General features: G+C 42.6%; 1 protein-coding gene across 1 annotated transcript; it reads left to right on the top strand.

Moving 5' to 3' along the window:
- Positions 1–680: 680 nt before the first annotated feature.
- On the top strand, positions 681–21,569 carry LOC310662193 (uncharacterized protein; the record flags this gene model as incomplete). Its single annotated transcript, XM_083408963.1, has 9 exons — positions 681–1,013; positions 3,085–3,225; positions 5,721–5,921; positions 6,399–6,586; positions 8,025–8,238; positions 9,178–9,276; positions 13,109–13,176; positions 17,502–17,641; positions 20,892–21,569. The coding sequence occupies 9 exons, from the start codon at positions 681–683 to the stop codon at positions 20,987–20,989; spliced, it is 1,482 nt and encodes a 493-aa protein (XP_083265089.1). The 3' UTR covers positions 20,990–21,569.
- Positions 21,570–22,660: the final 1,091 nt, after the last annotated feature.

The raw sequence follows: 22,660 nt of genomic DNA on the forward strand, positions 1-22,660 counted from the left end.
TTAGGCTACTACAGTCCTATACCACTTACCTGGGAGTAAATCCAATTGAAGTCAATGGGACTTCTGAGCAGATGTGTATAGGATTATCTGTCCAAAACATCAATACAGAGATACCTTTGTGAGGTACTGAAAGGAGTCTGAAAGAGCTTGCAGTTTAGTACATGAAAGTTGTCATTCATAGCTAGAAGGAATGTCAAACATTTCCCTTTTTATTACAGTAACACTTCATATCTAAAATCGCCTCCGAAAAGAATGTGTGCTTTAACTTCTGGTCTTGGGAATTCAGTTTTGACTTCAACAATCGGTTCCTGCCATTGACTGATGTTTTAGTCAATTAATCAATTAACTGAAGCAATAAAAGCCCAGATTCTTGCAGCTTACACTACCTGGCACGTCTGAGTTCAAATCTTCTTTTGCTTGTTTGCATCCCTGTTCTGAAGCTTCTATTTCTGCTGCTTTCATTCTGGGCTCCAGTAACAGTTTAATAATTGATGCCAGGTGATACCTTTAGTTGATGGCTTTTTTTCACACTAGCCTTGCAATCTTCATTATCTCTCCCAAGTAGTTGGTAGAAGGGCTGTTTTTTACCAGATAAGCAGGAGGTAGTAGCTATTTAGCCAGAAAGTGTAGAACTGGAACTCTCAGCAGTTCTACAGATTTCCAGGAAACGTTTCTCAAATATGCCACAAAAGACATTATCCCAGCGAGACCCGCACAGGGCCAGTCTGTCGACGAAACCATCTCTGCTGGAAAACACGGCAGGCGGCAAAGGCATTTCTGCTATCGATGGCAGCGGTGCTGGTGTCACAACATCCTTTACTAATGGCAAGCCAAGTCTTGACGGGCTTACTGGAAAATCTCCCCTTTCTACCATTTCTTTTGGGGATCATCACGCCAATCTGTGTCGTGGGGCGAGGCCTGTTTGTCGGATTCGCCCAACCAGTGCTGTGATCCAAGGAGGCTCTGTTGCTCACATCAACCGTCTGCAAGGAGAACTTGTGAGAAAAAGGAAGGTCAGTGACTATTTGTGTGCTAAAGTGACATGCCTCAAAACACAGGGCAATGTGTAATTTTGAGACATAAGTAAAAATTACTTTTAAAACTTGACTTTTAGTATCGTGGTTCTAAATGGTGAAAATAATCTTGCTATTTTTATAAGCAATCGTTATGAAATTTACAAAATAAATAAATTAAGGTCTTATGTATATAATGAAGGTTTATAAATGTACCAGGCAAACACATACATATAGGCCACATGTCTGAAGCTGCACAGGAGAGCAGCCATGGAGCCATTTTGACTCCCAGGCTGACCAGGTGTTTTCTCTGCAAGGTCAAATGGAGAAGCCTCCCCATTGTCTTTTCCTTCACAAATCCTGTCTTAAGGGTGTATCTGTGTATGAATAGGGTGAGCCTATGATCTGGCTCAGGAACTAAGTATTTATCATTACAAAAGACTGGCCAGGCTCCCCAGGGTATCAATCCAGTAAACATTAACAGATAACTTGCCAGACAGGAGGTAAACAACCCACTCAGATTTCTGCTTTAGCCCGCCCTTTCTGTGATGTAAGTATGATGTATCTGGGGTGGTGGTCTTGAGCTACATCCCCTCTGTGATGTAGGTATGATGTTTCTGTGGGTGGTCTTTGACTCCAAGGTGGGCAATTTAAAATGTCTATATAAGGGCGGACACACCTTGGTTCTGGGTCCTCCTCCTCCTATGTGTGAAGGGGGCACGCTGTTGCAACAGTTCAATAAAGATCAGGCTTACAAGCTGCTTTGCTTCTCAATATTCTCTGGTTGGCCTCTTTTTTCCTCTGACCGATGGAGAACCTACAAAGGACTCTATAAGGGCTCTTGTGTCCCACATAAGGGAATAAGGGCAGATTTTCATTTATTACAGTTATTTTATAAGAATGCAAGGATGCCATTTCTGGGCTGGAAGGATAGATCTTGGAAAACAGAGTTTCCATCCTAGCTCCATAATAGATTGAATGTTATCATAATTCTCTTTTGCTTTAAAGTTATTAGAGACAGGAATTTTCTATTACTCGAGCAAGAATCTGTTTTCTTTTGTTATGTTGTATTGGAAATGAATAACACTCCTAGCAAAGTCAGCTGTTTCTGCTTATTCATTCTTAGATTGTTCAGAGTCCTCCATAATCTATGAGACTCTTATTGCTTATCTGTATCTAGATTGTTCTAATGGGTGGGATTTAGCTAACCAGCAAGGACTTCCACCTGTGCACTGGGCTTTCCATGAGATGTATTCAGAACAGTGGCATAGCGTGGGGGGTGCAGGGGGGGCCGACCGCACCGGGCGCAACATCTGAGGGTTAGGGTTAGGGGGCGCAAATCCACGGGTTAGGGGGCACAAATTACTTGCCTTGCCCCGGGTGCTGACAACCCACGCTACGCCACTGATTCAGAATATTTTTTGCTCTTACGCCCACAAAACAAAAAATATATTTATATGAACAGGAAAACATGGGCTAAATGCCTGTGTTAAGGCCTTGTGTTTTTCAATAATAACGCTCCCTCAGCCTGAAAGTGGGATGAGCGCCGCAACCCCATAATCGCCTTTGACTGGACTTAACCGTCCAGGGGTCCTTTACCTTTTTCCTTTTTATCTGCAGCCTTGCTGTGCGTGAGTGCACAAAACTAATTCAGAATCTGATTGACAGAAGGTCATCTGGTCCATGTAATTTACCTGAATGAGATTGCGGCCCCTCTAAGAAGCAAACGGCATGCCCTTTTTGTTTGCCAATTGTTGGTTCCGTGCTCAGCCTAAGATGCACATGGCCAGTACGATTCCTTTAACCTCTTTCTGCTGTAACACTACATGTTTTAAATATAGATTATTGCTCAGCATACTTTTATTTCGCTTGAAAGATTATTTGTGTGCTTGGAGAAGTGTGTTGAACTCACCCACCCACCCACACAGCCATGGCAGATATACCTTAAGCTAACAGATTCACATAGGAACATTTTTAAAATTGTTCAATTTAGAGAAATGGCTGCAATAAATCTTATGAGCTGAAATTATCCAGAATGATATTGAGAGAAAAACTATCTGTATGTCATCAGGAATGCGAGGACCTGAAGAAACAGAACAAATGCTTGTCAAATGAGCTGCATTTGGAAAGAATTTTTATGAAATCGGAAAGCGAGCTGGGCATGAGAAATCTCAGAAATATAAACCATGGACTGCAAACACTAGTTAAAGAGGTATGACACCACCAGACTTAGCTCTTTTCTGCTGTTTTTTTTACCAACATTACCTGACTAAACATAATGTAGTCCCCTTTAAAGAATATAGAGTTTGTCTGAAAACTTCCCCTGCTGTGAAATTAGAGGAAATGACGTAGCTATTAAAAAGCATTTTTAACCATTAGAAAGTATTATGCTGTTGTTGTTCATAATTAAACATCAGGTACAACTTGTGACTGCTTATAGTGACTGCTTCACTATAAGTCTCACTAAAAGAAGCAATTGGATCTAAAAGCAAGGTCTGAACTACACTTCTGCAATGCTGTGGCAACTATGGCTGCATCCTAACCCCACTTCCCTGTGGGGTTTAAGCTCTGTTGAATTAAATAGGAGTAACTTCTAAGTAGACATGGTTAGGATTGCGCTGTAAGCTAACTACCGGTACTTTTTCACAGCTGGCTCCATGGGCTGCTTTGCATACACAAAAATTACATTTTTAAGGTATACACCTAAAAGCAAAACCGCCCAATCCAAAAATAGAGATCTGTGCTTGGTAATTCTTCTAGGTCAAGAAATGTGCATGGAGATTGCATGTTCATACTCAGGTGCACATCCCAGGAGGTACAGCAGAGTGTGGGTGTGGGTTGTGGTTTCGCTCACAACTTGCAGGTATAAGGTAAAGGGACCCCTGACCGTTAGCTCCAGTCGTGACTGCTCATCTCGCTTTATTGGCTGAGGGAGCCGGCGTACAGCTTCTGGGTCATGTGGCCAGCATGACTAGGCTGCTTCTGGCAAACCAGAGCAGCGCACGGAAACGCCATTTACCTTCCCGCCAGAGCGGTACCTAGTTATCTACTTGCACTTTGACGTGCTTTCGAACTGCTAGGTTGGCAGGAGCAGGGATCGGGCAACGGGAGCTCACCCCGTCACGCGGATTCGAACCACCGACCTTCTGATTGGCAAGTCCTAGGCTCTGTGGTTTAACCCACAGCGCCACCCACGTCCCTTGCAGGTATAAATAGGAGTGTAAATTTCTATCCACCAACTAGGCCACTAGTTGTGCAAGTATGTGTGTATGGTGAACTTGAGTCATTGGGCATCAGCTTTATCCTTAATCCTCTCAAAAGGAGCTTGACTCTGAGATACAGACATCAGAATCCCAATATCCAGGATAAAGCATTTAATCCAAGTCTTTTAGCGGAGCCATCCTACACATGCCCACTCAGAAGTGCATCCCATTAAGCTTAATGAGATTACATCCAGGTGAGCATTTATAAGAAGAGCCTGCTGAATCAGGCCAAAGCCCCATCCATAGGCTTGCAGTCTCAGTTCTTTTTTCCCCTTTTTTATGAATTAAGATACGAATGCAGAAAAGAGGATTTGAAACCAGTGGGACGTGACTGGTATTGTGGAGGTTAATTGCTCAACTTATTGAGTAAAAGGGGCTTGCCACCACACAAATCACGAAAATGCAGTTTTCCATTTGACTTAAAATATTGATCTATGTTAACTGTAATCTTTTTCAGCAGAGAGAAAGAAGAATATTGTGAAGAAGCATTATGAACTGCCTATGTTTTTTGAAAAGGAAACCCTGATTCCTCTTCTTTGATTACAGAGAGGTTGCCAGTGTGAACGTTACTGATGAATATTGTATGGGTAGTTTATGTCTGGCTGGGTCAGATTCAATATTTTGGCAGGAAAGCTATATTCAAGGTCTGCCAAAGTTTCTGCCCTTTGTAGAACATTAGGCTTTTCTCAGTGTAAGGAAAAACAAAGTGAAAATAAATCAGGCGAGAAAACCTACTGGCAGAGAATTTGTTGCTAACAACTCATAGCTGGTTTGCTATGATCAGGCACTAAAAAAATGAGGGGCTGTAAAAAAACAAAACAGGTTTAATTTCTGTGGGTGTTTGTGACAATACTAAAAAATTTTAAGCAAAAATGAAAGGAATAAAAAGTTGACATATTTTAAAAATACATATCTATATATGTTGAAAAACTGCAGGAGGCTTTAAATCATAAGCCCCTTTGTGAGAGTTGTGAGGAGACCCTTCACAGAGCTCTTGCTCCCAGCACCCCTTAACAAACAACACTTCCCAAAATTCTTTGGGGAAAGCTATGACTGTCAAAGTGGTATAAGAGTGCTTTCAATATATGGCGTGAATAGTTCGGCAGATCCAAACTTTTCTGGAAAGCTTTTGGCACACTCCCTAGATCCCATATCCTTCTGAATCTGAAATTTGATCTAAGCAAATGCAAGTGAAAACTGCAATGGCTTCTTTATTTCCCTCCTGTGACAAATTTTAAATTGTAATCTCCTCAGGGCACTGACCTATTTTCTTACACTCTGTAAGGTGTTGCTGACATCAGATAGTATGTAGCAACAATTCCCTCTCTACCCCACCCCTGAAATATTAGAGAGGCCATTCTCAAAGGTGCATGAGTTTTATCAATGATTGTGGAATAAGAAGCCCCTTTCTAATACTGGATTCACATGTTATTTTGCTCATCAGCTGAAGCAAAAGCTGAATGCCTCTCAGCAGACAGCGACAAAATACTCCAAGCTTGTGGAGGAGGCCTCTCTGGCGCAGGCAGAAGCTGAGAAAGGCCAAGCGGAGGCTGAAGCCCAGGAAAAGTTGTGTCGGGAGCAGCAAGAAGCAGTTCAACTGGAGAACATCAGCTTAAAAGAAGAAACCCAGCAGCTGAAGAGAAGGGTATGAGCCTTAGATCACATGCTTGCACCCTGAGTTAACTACCAGTTGTCGGGATCCCATATCTGTCATGGTAGAATGTATAAGAGCAAGCCTATCAAAATATCGCCTTTGCCTAGGTCATCCTTTCTCAACCTTGGGTCCTGAGATGATGTTATGCTATAGCTCACATCATTCCTGATCACTGGTCCTGCTAGCTAGGAATGGTGAGAGTTGTAGTCCAACAACATCTGGGGACCCAAGGCTGAGAAAGCCTGGCCCACAGTGATGTAGTAGAATAAATCTCATACTGCACAGGCCAAACTTCGCATGGAGCAATGTGAATCATTCGCCTCAGGCGGTGGCTTCCACACTTTCTTCCTTCAAACTCTTATCTTTGCTTTTGTTTTTATAGGTGTTAAAACCTCTAGGGCTTGGCTGTCCCGGCAACTTTCTGCCTTAGAGAGGGGAAAACATGTTTTTCTGATTTGTTTCTTTCAGTTAACCGAAATGCAGCAGCTGTTAGCACAAGTGGAAAAGAGCCACTTTGAAAGTCAGATGAAACTAGAGAGAATAACAATGGAGAGGGAAGTCATCCGTGAGGAAAAACGATATTTGGAGCATGAAAGGAATGAACTAAAGCAGAAACTGAAAGGGACACTAGAAGAGAATTTGAAGTGTAAAGAAAGGTAAGGTTTTAATTTAGACACACACACACACACACACTTTTTTTTACAGGCTCTTTCCCATCCCAGAAAACAGTTGCTCCTTTCCTGACAGATATTTGTCTATTGTACAGAGATGTTCCCAATCTTGACAATGGTGTATGATTTTTAATTTTGTTTATTCCTTTGATTTTACACCAAACCCCATTTTGTAGGCTTTGTGTCATATGCTACCTCTCATTTTGCGGAATATTCACCCCCTTCATCCTTAGTTGTCTTAAAATTAGGATAAATATAGTAAAGTATATAGCTTTAAACCAAGGATGGCACACCTGTGGCCCTCTGGGTGTGTGCTTCTTGAAGTCCAACTCCCATCAGCCAGAGCCAGCATGGCCAATGGTCAGGGATATTGGGAGCTGTAGTCCAACAACATCTGGAGGGGCCATAAGCAGTAGCAGCCAGTGGGGGTGTAAAGAATTGGGACAGAATTGCTAACCTGACTTCCCAATGCAGAGGTTGCTTCCAGTAACCAAGAGAGGGAGAGGGAGACAGTGAGGAGGTCAGCACTGTGCAAGCACAGAAGCAGGAATGTTTGTTTGGGTTCAGCTGCTACACCCACACCATCCTGGCCTTGTCACAGTCCCTGTCAGTTACCAACAGTGATCTATGCATTGGGAACCCAAGTAACCAACACCACTCCAACCTCCTGCACTCTGCCAATTGCTACAGGCCACAAGTTCCCCACTCCTGGTTTAAACACTCCAAATATAAGCCTCACTATGATCTCTTAAAGGGATGCAGGTGGCACTGTGGGTTAAGCCACAGAGCCTAGGACTTGCCGATCAGAAGGTTGGCGGTTCGAATCCCCACGATGGGGTGAGCTCCCGTTACTTGGTCCCTGCTCCTGCCAACCTAGCAGTTCGAAAGCACATCAAAGTGCAAGTAGATAAATAGGTACCGCTCCGGCAGGAAGGTAAACGGCGTTTCCGTGCGCTGCTCTGGTTTGCCAGAAGCGGCTTAGTCATGCCGGCCACATGACCCAGAAGCTGTACGCCAGCTTCCTCGGCTAATAAAGCGAGATGAGTGCCGCAACCCCAGAGTCTGCCATGACTGGACCTAATGGCCAGGGGTCCCTTTACCTTTACCTTTATGATCTCTTAAAATCCGCTGAGAGCAGCTTCTTAACAACACCATGAGGTTCATTCAGCAGTGACATTCACACATTCTCCAAGCGTGAAAACCTTTTGGAAATGTCATTTGATCTGCCTGTTTACAGTAGTCTTTGGAGTTTAGAGTTAAGTTGAGAAACAAATTTAATTGAATTCAAATAAGTATTATTCTGCTATCACAATTTCATTTCATTTCATTTTATTCATTTCATTTCATTTTTATCTAGTTTAAGCCTCTAGGATGGGGAAGCCTATGCCCCTTAAATAAACATTTTTCCTTCCACCTATTCCAGTGAAATCTCTCAAAGATGTAGAACCGAAGCTGCTGAAGAAGCTTTAGAGAAAGCAACCTTGCTTCATTATGAGTCGGAAAGGGGGAAGCGCTTGCTAGAACGGGACATAGAAGAGAAGGAAAAACAGTGTGAGATGTGGATGAAGAAATATAGTGCCATGGCAGACCTCTGGCAATCCCAAGAGGAAGAAAAATCAAGAAGGCAAAACAAAGCTGTATGTACCACTTTGATACATTATGAAATCTGAATGGCTTGGTCAATGACTCTGGGTTTTGTTCTGGGAGCCCTCGTGGCTTGAGGTAACTGATCCAGTGAGCTACTTGGGGGCAAGACACAACTTTAAACATATGTTTTAAAAAATGAACTTGGACTGGCTCTTTATCTAGAAAAAGCAACTGCAGGGTCCTGTCCCCGCACAGCCCCAGCTTGAATTTAAACTGTGGCTCAGGATGAGGGGAGTTTATCCCTTTCCCCTCTGTCCTCTGGCAAATAGGAGCTGGGGTGGAGTGGAAGTGATGCAAGGAAACAGATTAACCCCTACCACAGCCTTGACTAAAATGAGGGAGCCCTCAACAGCAGGGTTTTGTTTTGCTAGCAGAGACACAAAGCCTGTATAAGCGTGTTTCTAATCCTGTGTTTAAAGTCACATCTTGTTTGACCTTGTGTGTGCTTACATCGCAGAAACATGGTATAGCTAACTGCCAGAGCCTGGCCTTCTGACTTCACGGTTGCCTGGTCAACAGAGCTGAAGCTTACACACTTCAGCCTCTAGCTTCTCCAGTTTCCAGACCTCTCTTTGAACAGTCAGTCCTAGCTATGGAATCATCACTGTATGTGCCTGAGTGGAATGGGATGCCATCTTCCTCGCCTCCTTCCCTGCATCCCCCCTGCACCTTTGGGAGACTCTCCTAAGCAGATTTTGGGGGTGTATGTGGTGCAGAGAAGATGGTGATATCCTGTTGTACTTGTGGAAATCCACTGGATTCACACAACGACATTTCTGAAGGAAAACAAATAAGTAATTGAAATGTAGGATGTCTTTTGTGTCTTCCTGGTAGTCTAAAACTCCCCCCCCCCTTTGTATTTCTGAATAAGCAGCCCCAAATAAGGTTAAACTTTGCCATCAGCATTTCTTCTTCCCTTCTCTTCTTAGTGTCAAGTGAAAATGAAGAGCTATTTCTTGTGTATCAATGAAAGCAATGAGCACATAACAGTATTAAGAAATGAAGATGGAACTCCACAGAGATTTGCGGTAAGTGTGGGATAAGCAGACTCCTATAATTAATGCATGAAGGGATTAAGACCATAGAGTAAAATGTCCTGCCAGGCTTAGCTGGGTCACTCTCCCTCACCTTGCAAGGAAAGATTATAAAACTCCTTGTTCTTTCATACCACCATGTGAACTCTGGCAAGCAAAGAGATCTGAACCAGTTGCTCCAAGCTCAGACTGCATGGCTTACGCAAGCTGTAGTTGTGTTTCTATACAAATAATTTAGAAACATTCACCATTTTGGAACCTATGTTTTGCTGCCTGTGTTTTCTTATTGCTGTAAAACACATAAATCTGACCTTTGAAGAGTTTGTAAGTAAACTATTTTTAACTTACCAAACACATGGACTCTTTGTATGCTAAGGGAAGAGAAGAGCTTTGAAAGCACCTTAGAACAAAAACCAACAGTAAACAACTTGGAATTTACTTCCATTGAGATCAGAGGGGAAAACACCAGTACTGTGTTCCACATGTCACAAGATGGAAATGGCACCATGTAAACTTGTACAGAATGAAACAGTGCTACAAAGAGCTCAGGATTACAGCTCAGGACTAGTTTTTCTTTTCTATATAAATGAACTAAGCAAATGTGCAAGAAGAAGCATGTTTCAAATAGGAAATTTGGGTGGTAGTATATTGGACTAGTGGAAATAACAGCCTGTTAAGTATCAAGCTAACAGTCACTCATCTTCAACTTTTCCTTTCCAAAATGCTTTGTAAAAAAACCCCCCAAAAATGTGGTGTATCGCCACTGCACCTGCCTCTTGGGATGCTCCACCAAACAGCAAATTAATATACTTAATTATAGATCAATTTCACTTTGATTTTTGTTTTTTAAAAAGACAAAGTAATGTGCCATATGCACACAAGTAACAAAGAGAACCTTGAGCTTGGGCCAAATTTTATTAAATTGCGATAAACTGTGATAAACTGGAATTATGGATTTGCTTTTTCTTCCTCTCCTAGAGAGGACTGGATTATTCTTTGGCGCAGGACAACTTCCTTAGATTTTAGGCATTACTCTTCCATTTCTGTATGTACTTTCTTGGGAGAAAGCCCCACTGAACTCAAAAGTTTTACTTATTAGTACAGAGCATTATGAGAACATAAATGGAGCCCTGGTGTAACAGTCCAAGGCATTTAGTGTGACATTTAGTTTTATTATTTAACACACATAGAGGACAAAAAATGAAATAAAAAGCAAAGTGTTGTTTCTAATTTCAGCATCTGCCCTTAGTGGCGAAATGGACAAGGCACTATGTATCTCTATAGTTACTGGTAGTACATAACAAGAAGCAATAGTTCCTAAATTAGAAACCCAAGACTTTCTTACTCTGCCTGGCAGAGAGGCACATGTGGAGAATTTACCAACAATATGTAACTACATGTCACTTAGCCCCTTAGTATTGGAAGATGTTTGGCCAATAGCTAAATTTAATGCAGACAATTGAAGGATATGCTCCTTATTTGACATGCCAAAATACCAGAAGTGTTTTGCATTCAATGTTGTATTCAGTGGATGGGATAGCTTTGTATCATGTGAGTCTAGAAATGGAAGAAAACAGGCAAATCATTTTGTGTGGGTATTATTCATGCCTACCTCCTACCGTCGCAGGAAAGATCTGTTTATCTTCTGCTGTGGGATTCAACTCATTTTTTGAAAGAGGCAGCCAAGATGTGAATAAATTTACCAAATATGCCCGCGCATGCTGTCATAACTGAATTAGCTTTGGCAATCTGACTGATTAATTTGCTCAGCATGTAAAACTCAAAAATAAACTGACAGGAGTTAGAAATTGGGTAATTTATAACATTTGGAATTTTTAAATGAAATGGTGCATGTAGGGTTCACTTTAATCATATTTTTAAATTCCTGAGAGAAGGCTCTAATTATTTGTCTCTTGGCAGCCTCCTGTTCTATTGTGACGAGCTTATTGTCATGGAATTGCAACTAGACAAAAGAGCTTTTGATTTACATGCACAGGGCACTCCTTCTAGGAGGTATTTTTAGGTATCCAACAGCAACTTGCAACCACCAACTATTCTTGCTTAACTATTACATTCTTTAAAAACATTAAAGGTTGGGGGAAGGGTGTGCTAACATGGGATTCGCTCAGAAAAACAACACAAGATGGGTAAGTGGCAATTATATAGAAATCAGTGATCTGATTAACTGTGAGATACTTTGAGAATGATCTATTTTCTTATATTTGATAATTAGCAGAATTAAATTATAATGCTCCTTGTCAGAATTGTAAATAAGTCAGAGCTCCCCCTGTTTTAATCAATATTAAAAATGAGATGGATCTCTCCAGCTGATTTGACATACCTAGCTCACACAAAATGGCCCCTAGTAGCTTTGCTTCTTCCTCTTCCATATGAAGGCTCCATGTGAGGAAGGGCCACTTGTAGCTCAGTGGTAGAGCAAATATCACAACTTCTGCCTGCAATACCTCTACAAAGGGGTGGGAAAGATTCCTGACTGAAACCCCAGCTTTATATCTAGGTAGCCCAAATGGTGCCTTTCATTTCCCATCCACCCCAGCCACATGGCCAATAGTCATAATATATTGTCTATACCAGGAGCAGCCAAACAGCCAACTCAATATTATTCCTTTAAATCTTGAGGGACCCATAACCAGTTTGTGCAGTGCACTCTCACAAGTTTTCCCTTTTTTAAAATTAATTTTCTGTTACAAAATCAGTAATAAAGCATTCACAAAACAATTACCATCATTTCTTTGTGCAAACATAAATAATAAAACATGACAAGACTAACAAATGGGTCACTAGGGGGGTAAATACATCTTATTTCATATTACATAATATCTACATACACCATTTCTACGGTATTCCTTGTCTATGTGTTGATTCATTTATATATTTAATAAAATCATACCATAGAGTGTAAAAATTATCTTGCTTTTTTCTGTCTCCTTGCCACCTTCAGTTTTTGCAACAACTTTCCCATTATGGCTGTTTGCAATGATTTTCAGGTTTTGGTTATGACCATTCTAAGGTAAAGGTACCCCTGCCCGTACGGGCCAGTCTTGACAGACTCTAGGGTTGTGCGCCCATCTCACTCAAAGAGGCCGGGGGCCAGCGCTGTCCGCAGACACTTCCGGGTCACGTGGCCAGCGTGACATCGCTGCTCTGGCGAGCCAGAGCCGCACACGGAAACGCCGTTTACCTTCCCGCTAGTAAGCGGTCCCTATTTATCTACTTGCACCCAGGGGTGCTTTCGAACTGCTAGGTTGGCAGGCGCTGGGACCGAACAGCAGGAGCATACCCCGCCACGGGGATTCGAACCGCCGACCTTTCGATTGGCAAGCCCTAGGCGCTGAGGCTTTAACCCACAGCGCCACCCGCATCCCTTATGACCATTCTAGCTGCTGTTAATAAGTGTTTTATTAATTCCTTACTTCTTAATTGGTCCATATCTGAAGTATATAGAATAAGTAAGGCTAAGACCAGGGTATGAGCTGTAATCTGAGATATATCTTTCAAAACTTCCTTCCAGAATTGTTCTATTTGTAAAAACCCACCAGGAAGTGGGGAGTAAAACACCATCCAGAGAAACTTGAGGGTGGGGAGACAACCTTTGAAATAACTGCTTAAGCACAGGTCGCTGTTAATTCAGGAGCACTTTCTTTTTTTAAGGAGGTGGTAAAATTTTTTTTCAATGTAATCCCTCTGAATCAGCCCCACACAGGTTTCAGCCATGTCAACAAGACCTTAAGTAATCGCTATGAAGTGGAAGCAATCCTTTATTTATAAAGCAGCTCTTATTTCTTGTTTTTTGCCTATGTTTCAGGAAGGAGAGCAAGTTTGTTTTTCAGTCCCTGGTGTTGACAATGAAGAAAAGGCCAAGAGCACTGACAGGTAGGACTTTTATAGTCTCTGACATCTCCTAACCTCCAACTTCACAGTGAGCTATCTGTGCAGAGGATCTGACAGGTAATAAATTAGTATGTTTACTGGCATATTCAAGACAGGAAATAAACTGATGGAAAGGCACATCTCATTACTTCTGCTTTTCATGTATCCTCTGACAACACTAACTGTCTACCTCTTTCCATCCCTCCTCTCCCTACTAGGTAACAGAAAATTGGCTCCTCTGTGAAAATAAAAATGGGAGCAAAATTTCATGCCCAGGAAAATCAAGACACATAAGAGTTCAGCTCTTCAAAAAGCTTTTTCCTCCTTTAATCATTCCCCCCCCTAAAATAATCCATTAGGAATCCTTGAAATCCTAGCTAGTCAACTGTTGTGGGCTTTTAGTTTGAACTTTGTAGTTACAGATCTTTGAAGGAGAAATTGATAAAAAATGAAGTAGCAGTAATGTGAGAGAGAATCTGAAAGAACAAAGAGAGTGTAGAGGAGGAGGATCTGTGAGCAGCTGCTGAGAGATGAGCAAATTCCTCTGTGAGCTGTCTGTGAGACAACTTTGTGTTGTGCCTTGACTGGCAAGTGCTCACCCTCTTCTTTTGCCCAGTTCATTGCCATCAATGTGAGAGAATCTCTGGGCTCTTCCAGGCGACCTATTTACTAAGCATCCAGATTAGTTTGCACAGCGTTTAATGAATATGTTGGATTACCGTATTTTTTGCTCTATAAGACTCACTTTTTCCCTCCTAAAAAGTAAGGGGAAATGTGTGTGCGTCTCATGGAGCGAATGCAGGCTGCGCAGCTATCCCAGAAGCCAGAACAGCAAGAGGGATTGCTGCTTTCACTGCACAGCGATCCCTCTTGCTGTTCTGGCTTCTGAGATTCAGAATTTTTTTTTTTCTTGTTTTCCTCCTCCAAAAACTAGGTGCGTCTTGTGGTCTGGTGCGTCTTATAGAGCGAAAAATACGGTACATCCAGTCTTTACTGAACATTCATTCAGATTTGTTTGTGGGGAGTTTATACGACAGTGAACATTTATCCTTACTTGCTTGTGTCTTACCTATAATCATGAGCTCATTCCACACTTTTCTATGTGTTTTCCCATCACTTTCCTAATCACAAAAGTATAAATAAGTAAATAAAATGTTGCTGCCTATTGTCTTGGACCGATTGCCCAGGGCCTCAATGTACAGATACTGTTGGAGAGTGTTTGTGTAAGAGTGCTACAATAATATTATGTACAATTCTGGCTTCTCCATCTTAAAAAAATAAATAAAGGAGGGGGAGAAATTGTAGGACTGGAAAAGATGCAGAAAAGGGCAACCAAAATTATCAGGAATCTGGAGCATTTTCTCTCCAAGGTTACCATGTTTGGGGCTTTTCAGTTTAACAAAAAAAGTGGCTCAGTGAGGGGTAAAAAAGGTAAAGGCACCCCTGCCCGTACGGGCCAGTCGTGTCCGACTCTAGGGTTGTGCGCCCATCTCACTTAAGAGGCCGGGAGCCAGCGCTGTCCGGAGACACTTCCGGGTCATGTGGCCAGCGTGACGGAGCTGCTCTGGTGAGCCTGCACCAGCGCAGCACACGGAAACACCGTTTACCTTCCCGCTATAAAGCGGTACCTATTTATCTACTTGCACTTAGGGGTGCTTTCGAACTGCTAGGTGGGCAGGAGCTGGGACCGAAAGACGGGAGCTCACCCCGCCGCGAGGATACGAACCGCCGACCATACGATCGGCAAGTCCTAGGCACTGAGGTTTTACCCACAGCGCCACCTGCGTCCCGACTCAGTGAGGGGTACTGGTAAATAAAAGCATTTTTTAAAAATATTCCTGGTGCAGAGAAAATTGTTGTGCCCCTCCCCCCCATCTCATAATACCGGAACTTAGGGCAATTCAATGAAGCTGAATGTTGGAAAATTCAGGACAGAGGAAAGGAAACACATTTTCACACAGCGCATATGTATAGAACAATGTCACAAGATGACCATCTAAAGCTAGTCTTGATGGTCACTGACTTATGTTTATGACTTTAGAAAGGCATGAGGCAAATTCATGGAAGATCAGGCTGCCAATGGCTACGAGTCATGGAGGATAAATGGAACATTCACTTTCAGAGGCAGTAGGCTGCTGAGTAACCGTTACTGGGGAGCTACAACAGCAGAGGGATTTTGCCTCTAATGTCCTGCTTGGGGTTTCCTAGAGGCATTTTTAGTTGGCTGCTGTGAGAAACAGGACAAGGTGGACCTTTTGATCTAACCCAACAGAGCTCCTCCTGTTAAGTTGTGGGTAAACATATCAGACGACACAGCAATTCTTCCAAAGCAGCTCTTTATTTGTAAGCTGGAACAGAACTAACTGAGGAGGTCACCAGAATGAGGAAGGCTGATCTAAACATCAGCTGTCAAATGAACAATTTTAACTGCATCAACTTACCCCTTTGTATGATAAGTGCGAAACTTATCGGGTACCCTGGAGAACCAATTAAGGTTTATACTGTATATGGCTTTGCTTTCTTCCAACATAAAAAGGGCTAAACATAGTAAAAAAATGTGACTATTTTTTTCTTTGCTCTACCCCCCTCCACTTACTTAATTTATCCCAAATGTAGTTTTGTTATCATAGTCGCTTGGTAAACTGAATAAAAACAAAATTTATCTTTAATCTCAGCTATGCAGATTTTTTAAAATTAAAGGCACAGAACATACTCCCAGCTTCATAAAAATAATGTTGGGTGGAAAAAGTATTACAACTAGGCTGTCTCTAGTTTGGGTTTGCCACCCGTCTTTTTGCATTAACTTGGTAGAAGACAGCACAGACAGCAAGCTGAGGTCAACTTTGACCGTGTTAAGCAGTTCTCTCACAGGCTGTAATACAATGCAATCAGTTTTTTTTAAAAGGGGGGGGGGGAGATTGTTCTCCGGAAATAGGTGAATATGCTCTCTTTTAACCCTGCATAAACCAGACCAGAGGATCCAAAGGATCCCTTTTTCACTCATTGTGGAGGGGAGTGCAGAGATAAGTCTCCCCTCCCTGGGCACTGCCTTTTTAGAAAGTGTGGCTTCCCCACACTTGTTATTATTTAAGGAAAAGTAAGTTACCTGAAAAAGAACCTATGTACAATTGGATCTAGACCACTGGGAACACTGGGTCTGTCTCTAGTCCCAGTAGTCCTACTGCTTAGATTAATCAGAGCGGGGTTGCCAAACTTTTGGGGCTATTTGGAGTTTTGAGAATATGCCATAACCAGGTCACAAAATGGCTACTGTGGGGGTTGTGCTGATTAACACAAAATGGCTGCCATAGGGTGTGACATAACGTAGCCAAAAGAGCAGAAAAAGAGACAGGGCCACAGAATGGTGTGGACAAGCACATCCCCAATCGATTGGGGAGGGGGCACCTACATAAAGCACGGCTGCACTCATTCATAGAGAGCAGCTCTTTGCATCTCCACTCTTCTCTCTCCTCTCCTGGCATATGACGAACTGTGGGCGTTTGGTGTAGGAGAGACTGAGGCACTGCAAAGAAGAGAGCAGGAAGAGCTCTCTCATGCATTGTGGATTTTTAGGGGATATTTAGTGAGACCTTTTGTAGGCGCCATAGGAGGTACTGGCAGGCATACCAGTGCCCATGGGCACTATGTTGGGAACCCCTAGATTAGGGCTGCAGTTTGACTTCTGGTCAAGGGGGAAGTCAGCATCTTGTTAAAGAGATACACACTTTCCCATAACGTATGTTCTGATGATCACAAGAAGCATTTCCTTTTGTTTGCTGCTCTCAGTGAGTAAACTAAGGAGCCTAGTGATTGCTCACTTGTACAGAGAGCAAATCTGTTTGTACAGACTGATCCAGCCTAGTATTCCAAACACTCTACTTGTCATTTTTTCTCTTACCCCTCATTTCTCCCATACAATCATTGCTTGTATATACTGTACATCAGGGTTGCCGTATTTCAGACAGAAATCCAGACAGAAAGGTTGTTGAGCTTTTGTGACAATATCACAAAAGAAAATTAAAATAAAATAAAATTGGAGCTATTTTTAAGTAAAAGCGCCAAAATAACGACACTGCTGACACAGATACATCTGGATTTCCCCGGACTTTCCAGCAATTTCTGCCTGGACACTGATTCCAACTGCAGTATTCCATATATGTCTGGGAAATTCTAGACGTATGGCAACCCTAAAGTGTACATGCACCAAAAGGAGGCATAAATAAATACATACCAGTGAAATGGGGAAATAACATGCAGTAGAGAAACTATGGTGCAGACATACTGAGTTTTCGCATTAACTATTATGCTGAGTCTTTATTTCTCTGCAGGATTTTGCACAGAGTTGTTGCACCCAGTTCAAACCCTGGACATCCTCAGATGTGTGGACTTTGTCCTGCTGAACTGCAGGAGAGAACACCTGCTAGAAGAGGCAGGAAAATCATTGAATATTTCTGGTTTCCAGTTGATGGTAATACTGAAGAGTGATTGGAGAAGAAAAAAAAATATAACCAATGATAGGCGGGGGGGGGGGGGGTAGGCAGTTCCGGTACCTTGAGTAGGAGCCACAATTTTTTTGCTGGAGTTCAAGATTAATTGAAGAACTTCCTTGTACTCGCAAGTGAATGAGGTGATGATGAGACTTTTGTTTGTGATAGTTTGTCATAGATGAAGCCAGAGAATGAGAAACCTAATCCAGCAGAGGTTAGGTAAATCTTTCTTTTTTAAAAATAGGTTTCCTACTTACCAGCATTCTAAATTAAAACACTTGCCTTGCACATCTAATTAAAAGTTACATTCCAGTTGCCTGAACATATTTTGTTAAGATGCAATGTGCATGCAAAATTGAATCTATGTAGCACTACTACAAGCAATGGATATTATTCCCAGGATTGTAGGCATGCTGATTATAACCAATTGGCTGTTAAATGTACTACTGTTCTTTGGTTTGTGTTTGTGCATGTGTGGAAGTGCCTGCATTTTTTCACTCCTCAAGGTTGATGCTGTGGGACCTGTCATAATGAACTCCAGCACTTCAAAGTGTACCACTAAATGAAAGTGAATGTGCTAAAGAGAATGCAAGATCTTTTCAATTCAGCAAGATTGATGGTTCTTCAACCCCAAACAGTTGTGTCTGCATATTTACCTGTGAAACATGAACAAAGTGCATCCAACAGCAGTTGTCTATCATAGTTTGTGGCTTTGGATTGGTGCAGCAGTATGCATGTCCCACAATGGCCCACTTATACACATCTATCTGTTGAGAAATAAGGGCCAGTACATAGAACTAATCTGTCCATTATTAAAAGTAAGCAAATGGGCCATCTGATCATGAGTGCTTGCAAAGCACTGTGCCTTTGCCAATATAGTTTGATTTCAGATAGCAAAGAAAAACAAGTTACCTGACAGCACTGTGACTTGGCCCAAAGGGGGTGGGGGAGCCCAACACAATTGTTGCCAAGTCCCAGCACAAGGCTAGCTAAAGCTAGATACTATTGAGTGGAAAAGGGATCCTTTTCTTCTACTCCCTTCCAGGTGAGATCTGATGGGGCCCCTCCCTGTTGAATTGCAGGCACTGGATAAATACCTTCCTATTCTAGCAGGCTAAGGGACGCGGGTGGCGCTGTGGGTTAAACCAAAGAGCCTAGGACTTGCCGATCAGAAGGTCGGCGGTTCAAATCCCTGCGACGGTGTGAGCTCCCGTTGAAAGCACGTCAAAGTGCAAGTAGATAAATAGGTACCGCTCCAGCGGGAAGATAAATGGCGTTTCCGTGTGCTGCTCTGGTTTGCCAGAAGCGGCTTAGTCATGCTGGCCACATGACCCGGAAGCTATACGCCGGCTCCCTCGGCTAATAAAGTGAGATGAGCGCCGCAACCCGAGTTGGTCACGACTGGACCTAATGGTCAGGGGTCCCTTTACCTTTTTATTCTAGCAGGCATTTTAAGTAGATTGCATTATGCCGGTTTATGGAAATTGTGTTCTTTACCTCTTACTGTTTTTCGTTTTGCTTCAAACTGTGTTATTTTATAGCAATGTTTTATTGATAGTTCTGTAAGCTGCTTTGTAACCACCCATGGGGAAATGTGGCCTCTGCATATTGGAAGTTAATAAAGGTAAAGGTAAAGGTACCCCTGCCCATACGGGCCAGTCTTGACAGACTCTAGGGTTGTGTGCCCATCTCACTCAAGAGGCCGGGAGCCAGCGCTGTCCGAGGACACTTCCGGGTCACGTGGCCAGCGTGACATCGCTGCTCTGGCGAGCCAGAGTCGCACACGGAAACGCCGTTTACCTTCCTTCTAGTAAGCGGTCCCTATTTATCTACTTGCACCCGGGAATGCTTTCGAACTGCTAGGTTGGCAGGCGCTGGGACTGAACAACGGGAGCACACCCCGCCGCGGGGATTTGAACCGCCGACCTTTCGATCGGCAAGCCCACAGCGCCACCCGCGTCCCTTGGAAGTTAATAAATATAAACAAACATCCCATGTAGCAGGCTGCATTTGTCAGCAGGCAAGATGGGGAATATCCTGACCTGAAAGACGGCACAGTGTAAGTTGCCAGCCACTCATCCGTGTGCAACGTTTGACTCTTGGACAAATCCTTGAGAGCACCACCCAACTCGTTGGTAATTGAGATGGAAGCTCCAATTGGCTCCCAGGGGAGCTTTTTTCCTTTTGGTAATTACAGGAGGATTTCCTGCCCTGCCCCAATTAGGTTTGTAGGGGGTAGGAAGAATTAAACCTCCTCTCTCTGTACAATGGCTCTGATGGAAATCAGGGAGTTAAACGGCTAGATTTAACATATCCCCTAGGGATATTGTTTTTTAAAGAGCATTAAAAAAACTTTAGCCTTCAAATGTCAGGTCAGTGCTTGTTTTCACAGTAGAGTAGAAATGCTACAGAAATGCTGAAGCTATTATCTCTTCAGTTACATGAAAAGTACCTGAATTAGTTAAGATAGGGCAGCAACCTCCTCTGGAGGAAATGAACATGAAGGCTTCACATACCTATTAAGAAAGGTGGCTATGGGAAGCAGTAACACAAAAAGGTGCCAATTTGATTTGAAGCTAAGTAGTGGTTCTCAAGCAGGAAAGACAACCTATGCACAAACACTATGTCTGGAGCAAAGTGCACACAATGAAAGGTAGTCACAGATGCATGGCTCCAAGTACTTTTCAGTACTCTTAAGCAGTGGCAATATAAACAATTGCTCAGTACAGCGAGTTAAAAATGTAGCTTATCACTGCTTCCTACAACATGAACCATTCATTGGCAGCAAAAGAGCTAGGTTAATGCTTCATGAAGTACTAGCAATTCAGTGAAAATTGTTGCCTTTATCAAAGCCAGGTCATTCAACACGTTAGAAATCTTACGCTAGGAGATGAGTTATGAATATCTACACCTATTACGTCACACAGATGTTTGTTGGTGTTTAAGGGGTTATATGCTACAGGGAGCCTGAGTTAAGACAAGAGGTAAATGGATTTGTTTCAAACAAAAGGTCTGGACCTGCAAATAATTTGGCCAATTCAGATGGATAGCATACCTCACCGGCATGTTTGGTAATCAGAATAAGTTGAATTTAAATGTACAAGATAGAGATAAAAACATATTTACACATGTAGGCAAAGTCTAAGCTTTCATGAGAAAAATAGTTTTGAGTTTGGCAGGTCACAATGGGTAAGTTTCTATGCTTGACGAAATTTCTTGTTTCACTTGAAGATAAAGCAGATGAGATTAAAAGTAACATTAAGCAAATCATCATCAGCCACATGGATTCACTACATGGAAAATTTGTCCACCACATTTCTGCTGAATAGAGGTTGGTGTGTGTGTGAAACCCATTTGCAATTATTGTCACAAAGTTTCTTTTTCTGTAAAAAACTGCATTGTTGTGCATTAGGACCCACAGAGATAATTAAATTTGGAAGTGCTGTCAACTGAATTTTGGCCTTATAATACCACTAAGTATCCTGAGCTTGCTGATGAAACATTATCAATGCTGCTGCCATTTGGTAGAACTTATCTTTGCTAGAGAGGTTTTCCAGCAAAGACTAATGTGTCACTATTGATCTGAGACTGACAATGATCAAAGCTTTAAAGGTAATTTTCTCATCCAGAGTTTTTTAAAACCAATTCTTGGGTGCCTGTGAATACCTTTTCCAAGCAGCACCCTGCAGCATTGGGTAGGAAAGTACGGAGGTTATGGGTATAGAATCTTACCCTCCCTGCAGAGGTACTACTCTGCCCTACTCCAAAGGTGCCCAGTGCCCTCTAGGAACCTCTGCTGACAACAGAATGAACCCTAAATTTCTGTTCATAGGCTTTTAAAGGGAATTGCTTCCATCCTAGGTACTGGGCACCATTCCACAAAGGTTACCATATGTTGGTGGGTGATAGGTTCTTACAGCTTCTGTTGCCATGAAAGTGGAACAAGAGGGTGTCATGGGTGACAGTTGATTGCAAATGTACAGATCTATGGATAATTCAGAGTAGCCCTAGTTGTGTGTCATGGATCCCCATCGGATTTTGCGGTTGCCAGCTGCTTCCACTTTGGTCTACAAGGTGGAAGGTAGCTTCTCCTACAGAAGCAAATTGACCTGGTGATGCCCTGATGGGCTCTAGTAGGAAACTCCATGCCCACCAGAAGCTTGCGTGAACAAAAATAAACACATAGCTAATGATTGTTACAAAGACCTATATTTTAAAATACGAACAAAAACAGATACATACTAAAGCAGTGCACTGCTAATATATTGGCCAGCTTCTGCTGCCCTATAGGGGACCAATTTTAAGAGGATTGTGGATACACATTTATTAGAAACACAAGCGGGAGACTTTTGCCCAGAGCAATCAATAGCAAAGTTGTTTTCTCCCCACCAGCATTGAATGGGATAACTGTGCCCCTGAAGGACCAGGTGTGCAACCTGGGAGTCATTTTGGACTCACAGCTGTCCATGGTGGCACAGGTCACTTCTGGGTCCAGAGCAGCTGTCTACCAGCTCCGTTTGGTGTGCCAGCAGAACCCTACCTGCTTGCGCACCATTTTCCCAGAGTAGCTCATGCTCTGGTTATCTCCAACTTGGGACTACTACAATATGCTCCTTCGAAGGTGACTCCGAAACTAATTCAAAATGTGACAGCTAGACTGGTGACTACGAATGGCTGCCGGGACCATATAACACTGGTCCTAAATGATCTTCACTGGCCAGTAGGTTTCCGAGCACAACTCACAAGCATTGGTGACCTTTAAAGCCCTAAATGGCCTCGGCCCAGTATACCTGAAGGAGCATCTCCATCCCCATCATTCAGCCCAGACACAGAGGTCCACCTCAGAGGGTCTTCTGCCTGCCTGGGGTTTAGACGGTTGAACAAGAGCATCCATTGGCCATAACAGGACATAAAAATGTCTCTTGCTTTAAAAGGATGAAAAAGCCAACCTTTGAATAGATTTATGAAAACTATGCAGGCACAATTTAGTTTGCTACACA

This window comes from Podarcis tiliguerta, assembly GCF_965153285.1.
Source record: "Podarcis tiliguerta genome assembly, chromosome: 1".
Taxonomy (NCBI): Eukaryota; Metazoa; Chordata; class Lepidosauria; order Squamata; family Lacertidae; genus Podarcis; species Podarcis tiliguerta.